The sequence below is a fragment of the Chiloscyllium plagiosum genome, unplaced genomic scaffold, assembly GCF_037043375.1.
Source record: "Chiloscyllium plagiosum isolate Xiang-an unplaced genomic scaffold, Cpla_swu_hap1 HiC_scaffold_3, whole genome shotgun sequence".
In the NCBI taxonomy this organism is placed as follows: domain Eukaryota; kingdom Metazoa; phylum Chordata; class Chondrichthyes; order Orectolobiformes; family Hemiscylliidae; genus Chiloscyllium; species Chiloscyllium plagiosum.
The window spans coordinates 46,675,731-46,688,496 of NW_028270141.1; the positions used below are offsets into that span (position 1 = coordinate 46,675,731).

Below are 12,766 nucleotides of genomic sequence, written 5' to 3' on the forward strand. Positions count from 1 at the left end.
GAATGCTGTGAAAGTCTAAGTTCAAGGGTTGGCACCAGAAAGTACTGTACCTCTGACCCTCCCTGCATTTTATGAGGTAATTGAACCTTTTGTGGTTCTTATTCATAACCTAGGGGCATACTCCTGGTGTAACAAACAAAAACAGAAATTGCTGGAGGAACTCAGCAGGTCTGGCAGCATTTATGAAGAGAAAACAGAGCTAATGTTTCAAATCCAGTCACCCTTCTTCAGAATCTACTGATTGTTTCATAGACTTCCAACAACATTTGTTTGTTATCAATGGCTGGCCTCTTCCTTACGTTCTCAAGAAACAACACATCTTTTCAAGTCCTTACTGCCTCCAGGATCTTCACAGAAGAGACAGAAAACCAGAAGACAATTTTCCGACCACTCTCTTTCATTCTTCTTGAAATCCTGAGAAACAACATTAGAGGCAGTCTTTCTGACTCCTGCCAAAGCCTTTTTTCCAAATAGAGTTCCTGTTGTTGACAGATGTGTGTCATTATCACTCTGACTAACCAGGAAAACCAAAAATTGGATATTAGTACCATAACAGAGTTAACCAGTCAGTAGCAAGGTCTGCTGCTACAATAATCAAGCATCCAGCTCATTCATAACAATTTCCTTACCACTGCCAAACCTAGTGAACAGTTCCATTAAAATAATAAAATATGGTCTTTCACCATTCAGCGATGTTCCCACTGCCACTACAGAAGATTTAAGTTCCAAATATCATGGCTTGCATTAACCTAAAGTTTTGGGAAGCATGGAATGATTCCAAACATTTATCAGACTTCACATTTAAAACTTATGTGAGGAGCAGCACATGCAGAATCTCATAGTTGTTGATAGCAACTATGTCAGTAGCAGTTCCACATATAATCCTGCACAAATGATATCGCTAAGAAATTAGCCCACCAACAGTAGAAAGCCCTGGGCTGTTCTATAAGTCTCAAACATAAACAATGGAGTTTTGCAGTTATGCAGTGTGGCCCTGTAGTTGGCCATCTACCAGGCAAGAAACAACACTGAACTTCACAACATACAAAGGACAAACGTGGCAGTAAAATCAGAAGGGAATGTTTTGACCGCTTCGAATACCTTAGCAGCCACTTCTTTCAAAAGGTCACCTTGACAAGGAGATCCAGTACTAGATCAGTTGTGCCACTTCGGCCTTCTAGAAATTATGCCAATTACTATTTCACAAGAAAGATCTCTGTAAGTCTACCAAAGTTACAGTGTCTCGAGCAGTTGTCATCACCACACTCCAGTCCTGCAGAGAGACCTGCTGTTCATCAATAACACTTAATAACATCAGAGAAATTTTACCAGCAATATGTGGAGTGAGGCTTACAGGGATGGTGGGTGCAGGACTGCTGATGGAAATTTTCAGTCTGGATTACAGGAAGGCATTTCATAAGGTTCCATAGATGAAGGTTTTAATAAAAATGAGATTGGAGGTTAACTTCTGTTATGGGTCAATAGTTGGTTTGCACATCAGAGAAAGAAATCGAGTCTTGATTTTAAGACTGTTTTCTCATGCTTGGATTTCTAAATGAAAAAAAAGGTTCTTGCACTCTTCAAATCACTGGTGTTTTGTTCTTAAAATATCACACTTGGTATTCAAATTTACGCCTTTCAGTGTAAAGTGAGTCTATGAATTTAAGGCCCATAATTTGTTTTTTACTCACTTCTCCTTTTGCTCCTTGGTGTCCTTTTTCACCCTTAAGTCAAATAAATAGGAAAATAACATTAATGTAAAGATTATCCTTTACTATCTATCAAATAAAATTTTTAAATTAACATTTTATATTACCTTGAGACCTTCAATGCCCAATGTTCCAATAGGACCTGTATCACCCTGACAGACAAGACGTATTGTTCAATATTCAAATTTTCAGACTTACACACCTTGAAAAATGTTTGTATCAATTACAGCAGTATTTACTACAATAGATGTTACTTAGGAACATTTACCATTTTGTTTTATATCCTGTAAGAAAGGTAAAGTTGCCATATTCCTAGACAGCTGCTCTCTCATTGAAGAGATGACTGGTGGTAAGTTTAACTGACAGTCATCACCCCTCAAGTGAGGAATGGGCTTGAGAAAGTGGGATCTTTATGGTAATTTCAGCTGGTGCAGGAACTGAACCCATATTGTTAGCATTACTCTACATTGCAAACTAGTCATCCAGCCAACTGAGCTAACCAACACCTTGCTAGAAGTGCTAAAATTCAATTTTGATAGCAATGTGAAATGGGTGAAATCAAATCAAATGCCCATTTTATATCTCACTCTTTTTGTTCATTGACTTTAATGCAAAATAAATTGGGTGATGTGTATAATAGGCAGCCATCCCATTCAGTGTCCCTCCCAAATTTTACTTCTAACATTTCTTGGTTATAAGCTAATATAAGTGCCATGTAGTATTATTAATGAAAGAAAGTAAATAATTTGCAGCTACTTAGCATTTCATTACCCAAAACCTTTTACAATGAACGGATTACAGTATTTTTATTTATTCATAGGATGTAGTCAACACAAGCAAAGTAAACTTTTGCAGTCTATCCTTGATTATCTTTGATACAATTGTGGTGAGCTACCCTCTTAAAATGTAGCAGTGGTTTGATTTGGGTATAACCATTGCTGTTAGGAAGTAGAGACATGAGGAACAGTGATTATAGTTCCAAGTCAGCATAATTCAGTGGCTAAGAGGGAAACATGCTGTTTTCATTCACCCATTGCCGTGGTTCTAGATATTCTCTAAAGCAGTTTGAACCTAAAAGGGTTAACAAACATCACAAGATAAGCTCTACCCATCAAGATATAAAGTCTGTTCCTGATAGAAGCAATACGGTTCTCCATTGTCCTACAGATAGTTCTCCCATAATGCTGTAGTTGCATTTCAGTCAAACCCTGCTTAGTAAAAAAATCGCTTAATATAAATAACGGAACCTATGTGAAAAGTGGAGTTAGGAACAGACCAGAAAAAAAATCATTCACAATCACTTATAAATCAACCTAAAGTCTAACACAAAGAATAGCACAGCTTGAATGAAGGTATAAACCATATTTATCAATGAAAAAAGTAAATTTAATACAGTACATGTAAAAAATATTAAGAATTGCACAACACCAGATTGTATTCCGACAGGTTTATTTGGAAGCACAAACTTATGGAGTGCTGCTCCTTCATCAGGTAGCTAGTGGGGCAGGATCATAGGACAATTTATAGTAAAAGATCAAAGTATCATTCAACTGATGTGGTCTATCGAACAAACCTTAATTGCTGTTCTTTAATCACTTAGAATGGGGATGCAGATTTCGACTGATTATTGTGTAAATCTAATTGTTAATGCAGGGACAGAGGATCATCATGATGCGTAAGGTAGACTCCTTCATTCCTATTAAGTGAGCTATATCACATATTCTCTCCTTATGCTCTAAACATTTTATAATATTAGCTTCTCTTCCAGCATTAGTCTTTCTTTTGCATTCAACACCTGCAATTTTATCATCAGGATGCTTCTTGCTAATATATTTGTCACTATACCCTCCATTTTTTCAAAACACAGTGTAATCTAGGAGTAGTGTACCTTTCATAGGAACCTGCTCAACATATCTCTCTCAGGAAGCTGTTCTCTGTCCAGTACCTCTCACAGAAAGCTGCTCTGTCGGCAGCTGACTTTGGTGCATGCACAGAACTACACGAAGACTAGGGCTGACATTCAGCTCATGCGCAGAACAAAGGTCATGAAAGTATCACCGCTGGATCGCGCTATTGCCAACAGAGGGAAGTTTTCTCGAAACTCCCGTTCCTTAATACCCCAGCGATGTTTAAGCAAATCGTGCTGATGGAACACGTATTATTGAAGAACTACCTGTACTTGTGTTTCAGTGATTATTCTTATTGTTAATAGCATGTAGCTAAATTGCTTATAAATTCAGCTTCACATCTCAGAAAAGAATAGTATATATCAGATGTAACAAAACTAACTATTCAGTAATACTTAATAAATTTATCTACAGTCCTTCAAGATTGAAGCTATCTAAAGCCTATATATTGTGTGGACATCTTTCCCCATGTGGTATTAGTAGTTAAAACTAGTTGTACCTTTATACAAGTAAAGGTTTTGGATATAGCTATTGGATATGGCTGGCTGTTGAAGTAGTTTTTGCAAGTGCTGAGGTTTATTGTAAGGCAGTGAGGGGAATCAATGTTTAAAGTAGTTGATGGGGTGTGAATCTTAGATGACCAAGTTTCTTGAATACATACGGATTACTTATGGAATTCACTATTGTGCGGTTGGAAAATATGGCAGCTAGTTTGTAAATAGCAAGGTTACACAAACAATCAATCATAAATTACAACATATTTTTACTCCCTGCTTGTTACTTGAAATATACTGCTCAAGACAATACCATGGAATCTTTTAGGGTCATTGAATTGGACAATGGTCCTTAGTTTAACAGTTGATCAGAAGACATCACATTCAGCAGTGCAATACTGGCCACTTTAGCTGAAATTGTGCATTCAATACTATGGGAAGCTTGAATTCAGAAGTTTCTAACTCAGTGTTCAGAATCTTAACAATTTAGAGAATTGCACAGTAGGAATGTTATGGATTAATAATTTATACTTCTGAACCAATACTTCAGAGACATGAGTTCAGATCCCACCATGGCAGTTGGTGGCGTTCAAAGTTAATTATACATGGGGAATAAAATGCCAGTTTTGTAATTGATGACAATGAAACTATCACTTTAAAAAAATCATCTACTTTATCAATGTCTATCAGGAATGAAATTTGATGAAATTTATATCCTTTCTGGCCTACATGTGACTCCGACTCAGTAATGTGGTCTCTTAGCTGTACAATGAACCAGCTTAATAATTAGTTCAATTCACAGGAAATTTGGAATGGGCAACGATCAGATGGCCTTGCCAGCAATGCTAAAATCCTAACAGTGAATAAAAAAAGTTAAACGAAAACAATAAAATACTTTGTTAATGTTACATTGTTTCAGCGGAGTTCAAATGAGTTCCATACCTTTTGTCCTTTCATTCCTGGGTCTCCTTTTTGACCCTATAGGAAATTTAGATTAATAAAAGTGTAGAGACATAACCAATTATATAAAGTAAAGGATTACTGCATGTCAAAAAGATTAATGTTTAGCAATGACAATAAAACTTACATGAATTCCAGGATACCCAACATACCCAGGCCAGCCAGGTATTCCCATATCTCCTTTTTGGCCTTTCAGTCCCTGTCAGATGGGATTATAAAGTCATGTAAAAACTTAATATAAAAATCATTGAGAAAGAATGCAAACATTACTACAATGTATTTTGTTAAAGCAAGGAATGGGGATGACAGTGGCAGCCATCCACCCAACTGTACGATGGCAGTGGCCAGCATTGGATGATCAAATGACAAACCTCAAGTTTCATTTCACATTAGGAATGTCTTTTAAAAATGTTTTAATGTTTATCTGTTTTGAGTTTGTCCTTGTCCAAACAACAAAGGCAATTAGCTTATAGGTCTCTGTCAATGTCACCGCCAGCTTGGCAAAAATGAAATAATGCGATTGGTCTGAAGATTATCCCTTCCTCATTGTAAAGTTTGTGAGCTACATAGAGTGGAACACACTTACAAATAGGGAACATTTTCACTGGTAGTTCACTACTACTTACATTGTAAACATTGAGCAAATATTTCTTATACTGTCAGAGTCATACAGCATGAATACAGATCCTTTGGTCCAACCAGCCCATACTGACCATAATCCCAAACTAAACTGATCCCACCTGCCTGCATTTAGTCAATATCCCTCCAAAAATTTCTTATCCAAATGTCTTTTAAACGTTGTAACCATACCACTGCATCCATCACTTCCTCTGGAAATTCATTTCACAGATGAACTACCCTCTGTGGAAACAAATTGCCCCTTACGGTTTGCACTGTTACTTCACCACTAAGGACCGGGTTCAATTCCACCCTTGGTCTATCATCGGTGTAGAATTTGCACATTCTGCCCATGTCTGTATGAGTTTCCTACAGTGTTGAGAGTGTGTTGTTGGAAAAGCACAGCAGGTCAGGCAGCATCTGAGGAGCAAGAAAATTGACATTTCAGGCCAGAGTGCTTCATCAGATGGATGCTGCCTGACCTGCTGTGTTTTTCCAGCAATGCATTCTCGACTCTGATCTCCAGCATCTGCAGATCACACTTTTTCCATGAGTTTCCTCCAGCTACTCATTTCCTCCCACTGTCCAAATTTGTGCAAGCTAGGTGCATTGGCTGTGGTAAATTACTCAAAATGTTCAGGAATCTGTAGGCTTGTTGGATCAGTCATAGGAAATGCAGGGTTACAGGAATAGGTGGTGGGGGTGGGATGCTCTTTGGAGTGTTGGTATGGACTCAATGGGCCGATTGGCCTGCTTCCACACTGTGGGGATTCTATGATTTTATGTCTAAACCTTATCTGCTATTCCTCAGCCCATTGAACCAAATGTTCAAGATCTCTTTGTAATCTTAGATAACCTTCTTCACTGTCCACTACACCAACAACTTTGGTGTCATCCACAAACTTACTAACTATAACTTCTATATTCTCATCTAAATCATTTATGTGAATGACAAACAAAAATGGACCCAGCGCTAGTCACAGGCGTCCAATCCAGAAAAAACAAGCCTCCACCATTACTCTCTGTCTCCTGCAGTTAAGTCAATTTTGTATCCAATTGGCAAGTTCTGAATCTCATGTGATTTAACTTTACTAATTAGTCTACCATGTGGAATCTTGTTAAAGATTTTACTGAAGTCCAAATAAATAACTTCTAATGCTTTGCCCTCAATCTTCTTGGTTACTTCCTCACAAAGTTCAATCAAGTTTGTGAGATATGATTTCTCTCACACAAAACCATGCTGACTATCCCTAATTATTCCTTGCCTGTCCAAAGGCATAAAAAATCTATCTTTCAGAATCACCTCCAAAAACGTACCCACCAGCGAATTCAGACTCACAGGTTTATAGTTCCCAGGCTTCTCCTTACATCACTTGTTAAACAAAGGCACAACATTAGCCACTCTCCAGTCATCCAGCACCTCATCCATAGTTATAGATGGAACAAATATTTCTTCAAGAGGTTCAACAATTTCCTCCCTAATTTCCCAAAATGTCCTGGGATTCACAAGATCATGTTTACCACTGCTTACAAATCTAAATTCAAATTGATAATCAAAATAAATATTTCTGCACTCAATAACCAGAAAAACACTCTCACATGGGGATTTGAAATCATGAATCCACCAAGCAATTCTTTAGTACAGTACTTAAATGTTTTTCTTCCTATTAAATCATTGAACAGAAGGTGATTAAAATACAAGAATCATAAAATATCATAAAAAGAAATCAAACTATAATTTTAACCACTTACAGGTTTCCCCATTGGACCCTCGTTACCTCGTGGTCCTGGAAATCCTTTCTCTCCCTTTAAAAACATCAGAGAACTCAAAATGATTAAGGTCCTCTTTTTTTTAGTGCTGCTCAAATTATTCAAAAATCTCAGCAAGCGAAAATATTTAATTTTCATAAACCTTTCGTCCAATAATGCCTTTTGGTCCTTGCAGACCCTGTGGTCCTTGATATGCCTAGGTATAGAAACTAGATTGTAATCATTACTTCTACTTGTGTATTCACATTCAAATTAAGTTGACATTATTCACTTATATATTCAAAACATTATACCTCAATGCCAGGGACTCCTTCTCTTCCAGGTTGGCCTAGATCTCCTAATATTCCCTGCAAAGAAAATGTAATGTCCATGTTCTAAGTAAGAGCTAACATGGATTTAGATAGCTTTGTGTAAATAGCTTACGATGGCACTCTAATATATTTGTACCTTATGTCCAGATTCTCCCTGTAACCCATCAGCTCCTGGAAATCCCTGTTCAAGCAAAAAGTTTTGTTTATTTCATATTCTTGATAACCCACAGGTTTCTGAGAACATACTTCACAGTTTTAAACTTGGTTATAGTAACTATTAGTTCTTTCTCCTTCAATACTTTATACATCACATCACAAACAGGTTTAAAAGGTTGTCAATATCAATGTTGGTATTAAATTCAGTTATGGAGATTTGGGCAGATTTCTCAATTGACATGAAGTAGCACTCTTAACTGGTTACAAACAAATTATGAGCAGTAGTAGGTTATTTGACACTTTGAACGTGGTCCAACAATCAATAATCCAATTATGATCTCATTGTGGTAAGAATTGCTGGCCTATAAATATTCGTTAGCAATTAATTTGAGTAAATGGATGGAATACAGGAAGCTGTAAAGCCATTTCATCCTGACCAGAACTTCCTGCAAGTGTTGCTTTTCCCCAGGATTGTATGATCAGAGAATTAGCTCTAACAATACAATGTACATTGTTCATACATTGCCTTTGCCAGTTACAGTTCATAATAGTAAAACTGTACTGAATACAGCACTAGTCAGTGGAAACCGTCAGAATGGCTAACATACAAAGGTAAAATGCCACATTGTTAGGCTTGTTCTTCTAAGTATAGGTTAAGTATTTTTTGGGATATGGTTTGCAGAGTTTGACTCTGCACTTAATATATCTTATACCTGTTCTGTAATTACACTAATAATTGACTATAATTCAAAATAGAAGTTTTCCAATCTTGACCATGAACATCTCACCACAAAAAAACAAGTTTAACAAAACAAATAAATCATGAGACACAATATTACTCACAAGTTTTCCTTTGGTACCTTTCCTACCAGGTGACCCTGGATCACCCACAAGACCCTGCAAAAATATTTTAAGTAATATTGTTGAAACCAAATTATTTTTAAATGTCAACAACAATTTAATATGTTAAGATAATTTAAAAAGCAACTTACTCTGGCTCCTTTTATGCCAGGTTTGCCTTCAATACCAGGGAATCCTTTGTCACCCTTAAGATGTGAACAATTAAAATTAAATGGACAGAAAGAAAAACACAATAAATATTTTGAGGACTGCAATAATGTTCTTGATCATAATTTTTTCTTATTATGATTGTACTTCACTTAAAGAGAATAGTGCTTGGAATGGAGAGATGATGGCAATATTACCAAACATGCAATCTGGAGACCTAGACTAATGCACTGGGGATATGGGTTCAAATCCCAGCATGATAGCTGAAGGAATTTAATTTGAATTCATATATCTGGAATGTAAAACTAGTTTCAATAATGGTGGTCATGACAACTATCATTAATTACTGTTTAAAAAAAATCTACCTCATTAAAGTCTTTTAGGGAAGGAAATCTGCAACTGTTACTCTATCTGGCCTTCTCAAAGGAGCATTTAGCAAGATCGTTAATAAAACTAGACCTATGGAAAGAGACCATCATTGTTCAATTGAATAAATTTGGTTAAGCACAGAAGTGTGGTAAGTGGTTGTTTTTCAGTTTGGTATACAGGATCTGGGATCTCTGCATTTTTTTTTGCTGTGTATACTGGATCATAGATTAGACAGTAAAATTTCACAATTTGCTGAAGATACAAACTTGAAGAAGTTGTAAAAAGGGACAACAGTATGAATCGTGCCAGATGACAAATAGGCCAACACAATAGGCAGATGCATTAGATGGAAGTCAATGTGGAAGAGTGTGAGATGATGCATTTTGCCTGAAGTGATATTGAAACGCAATACATAGTATAGGCTTAATAGTGCAATTCTACAGAATGTACATGGAGAGGTAGCTGGGGGTGCATATGATGAATCTTTGAGTGTCAGGACATATTAAAACAAATAGTCATACAAGCACATTGGATCGTGGGTTTCATAAACAAGAAGGTTATACTGAGCCTTTATAAAGTTCTTGTTAGGCCCCAACTTGAGTATTGATTACAGTTCTGGTCACCACATTTTAGGAAAGGAGGAGTACAAAGGAGATTTGCTGGAATGATTCTAGGAATGGGAGGATTTAGTAACATGGCTATGTAGGAGAAGTTGAGGTTGCTCTCATCAAGAAGAAAGGAGACTGAGGGGAGTTTTAAGAGAGATGCACAAGCATTATGACAGGATTAAATAAGTTGGACAAGGAAAAGCTATTCTCATTAGCTGATAATACAAGGACTAATGCTACAGATTTGAGATTTTGTCTTGAGATGTAAGGGAAATATGTGGAAGAACGTTTCCTGATGCAGTGATTGGTAATGAGCTGGAACTCCATGCCCTCAGAGGGTGGTAGAAATAGAAACAATCAAAAAAGAAATTAGATTCACATCTGAAAAAAATAAACCTGCATGACTATGGGGACTGAATGGAATCTGTCATAGTACAGTAGTAGTGTTCCTACCTCTAGACCAGGAGACCCAGGTTCAAGTCCCACCTGCTTCAGAGGTGTGTAATAACATCTTTGAACTGGTTGATTAGACAATTGTAGGGGTTAGGACTGACTGGATTTCCCAATGGGGAGTCAGCATGGATTTGATCAACTGAGTGACTGCCTTTTATGCTATAAATTACTGTTCAATGTGAGAAACTGAGTAGTTAGAAAGCCGGTGAGAGTCTTGTATCAATACTTACAGCATGCCCACTGAATGAAACACAAATCAAGTACTTAAATAGGCAATGGCTGGCCTTTCCTGGGATTGAGCACTGGGGATGAAATCCTAACCCCACAAGAACTGCCAACTAATCAGAGACTGTGCACTGCTCGTAAACAACACCAGGGTGTCTGCTACCAGTATTATATCCACCCTAAACTCAGGATTGCAAAGGGATGCTGGCTACAGGGGAGTGATAGAAGGACAGATATTGTGGGATGGAGGTTACAGGATAGCAGGAAGGATTCTGTAGCAAGCCCGTCACTTTCACATTCTGGGCAGCTCAGTCAAGCACTGAATGCAAGCAGAGTTTGTTTTTCAGTATTTCTGGAACATGAGTCTCCCATTCACTACTGAGTTGATGGATGGTAGTAGTGGAATGAGGCCCTTAAGTGATCATTAATTTCCCATTTAATGGCCTCAGTTGGTGGTTAGGTGGTAAGGAAATCCACAAGCCTTTTCACCAAGGACTTAACCAAGTCAGACCTGGAAGGGATTGAGGTCTCCCTCATATTTTTTTCCGCTGCATGGATCTCAGAGGTTCATTGTGGTAGCAACATCAGTAAGTGAGAACCAATGTGTCAGCACATTGATCAGCATGTGTGAAACCTCCTAGTGCTGTGTGGTTGCACAGCTTAGGTGGAATATTAGTCACCGCCTATCTCCCTGCTGCTGATTAAATGCCCCCGGCACAAAATCCGTCATGGCAAAGGGCATTAAATTCTGACCCATGACTCATTGATCTGTGACAACAGATACATATATAACATGACAGCTTTATACTCAGTAAAAAAAATTTGACCATTTAACACTGAGTGCCACAGACAAGTTTATTTAACTTATGAACCACTGGAATCATAAAACCTGTCAACAGTATGTCTTGAATACAACTTCCATATCATAACTTTACCTGATTGTATGATAATACTAAATTTCAAAAACAATGTTAGAAAACAGATATTTAGCGCTCAATTCAAAGCAAGTCAAAGTTTCTTAAGGCAATTTTCTAGTTAGCTACCAAATGATCATGTCATCCTGGAAACCCAGATCACTTTCAGGTTTGAATCTTCATCAACATTCTTCCAGCAAGCTACAGTGACAAAAGGAATTCCAAAACTGATCTAACTGCACAAACCATCCAAATAGACATAGCTGGATTGAAATTCCAAGAGGGGGATTATGAATGTACTCTCACCAGGCCTTGAGTTTTGTGAGGCCCTTCAGGAGCACTTCTGTCCAAATGAATTCATAAAAATCTTTTAAATAAAAAATAAGACCATATTTTTGACTTGACCTTCAGCACAACATTGATCTCTGCAAGGATCATTTGCTAGGCGTCTTTTCTTAAAAATAAAAATAAAGCCTCCAAACTGCAGCAAATAAACTTCTTTTTAAATTGCAAATATATTTATAATTTTCTGTTTTAGCTTCGAATGGCTGAAAATTCATATGTTACCAAAGAAACTGCTTGACTAATTCATGCATCACAATCCACTGCGCAAATTTCTTTGGATGAAACTTCTGATAACTATCCCTATAATCTCTTTTCCCTCAAAGTTGATTAATTTGTTTTCCATATTTATCAGACAGTTTATAGTGCATGTAAAATGTACTGCCCAAGATACATTAACTTTTATCAAAGGATCAGTTATAAACTGTTGTTTAATAACAAGACATAAAAAGACAACTTATTAAACAGCAATGATCTAAACAAATTAAATCTCAGTTTATAAACAGATATTGTCATTACCTTCACTCCCTGTAATCCCCATATGCCTTCATGTCCTGTTTCACCTTTGTTTCCCTAGAAATTAAAAATAATTCATTTATCTTAATAATACTGTTTCTGAATAATCAAGTATTATTTACTTGTAAATGTTACCTCAGTCACTGTGACAATATATACTGTGAAACTTTGCATTACAGCTAAAAAAACAATATTACATTTATTCATGCCGCTTCACTGATGACAACAAAAAAAGACCCAGCAATGATAATGGCCTGGATATTCTGGTGGCCAAATAAATGATGTAGCAGACAAAACTGAATTGCATGGCGAGACCGTGCAGAAACCCTGACACAACTGAATCCGTGAGAAGTGCACATTGGAGCTGTCCTTATTTTCAGACAGGCAATTCCCCTGCATCTGGAAC

The 12,766-nt window shown here is 37.1% G+C and overlaps 1 protein-coding gene across 1 annotated transcript in view; it reads right to left on the reverse strand.

The window, feature by feature from the left end:
• The window catches only part of LOC122543046 (uncharacterized), a 158,129-nt gene that overhangs the window by 45,247 nt on the left and 100,116 nt on the right, over positions 1–12,766 (reverse strand). The window contains exons 11-21 of the mRNA XM_087975917.1: positions 12,364–12,417; positions 8,918–8,971; positions 8,769–8,822; positions 7,906–7,950; positions 7,752–7,805; positions 7,601–7,654; positions 7,441–7,494; positions 5,198–5,269; positions 5,053–5,088; positions 1,817–1,861; positions 1,692–1,724 (exon numbers count right to left, since the gene is read on the reverse strand). Coding sequence (XP_087832043.1) covers positions 1,692–1,724; positions 1,817–1,861; positions 5,053–5,088; positions 5,198–5,269; positions 7,441–7,494; positions 7,601–7,654; positions 7,752–7,805; positions 7,906–7,950; positions 8,769–8,822; positions 8,918–8,971; positions 12,364–12,417 — 555 coding nt within the window. The remainder of the gene's footprint in view (positions 1–1,691; positions 1,725–1,816; positions 1,862–5,052; positions 5,089–5,197; positions 5,270–7,440; positions 7,495–7,600; positions 7,655–7,751; positions 7,806–7,905; positions 7,951–8,768; positions 8,823–8,917; positions 8,972–12,363; positions 12,418–12,766) is intronic.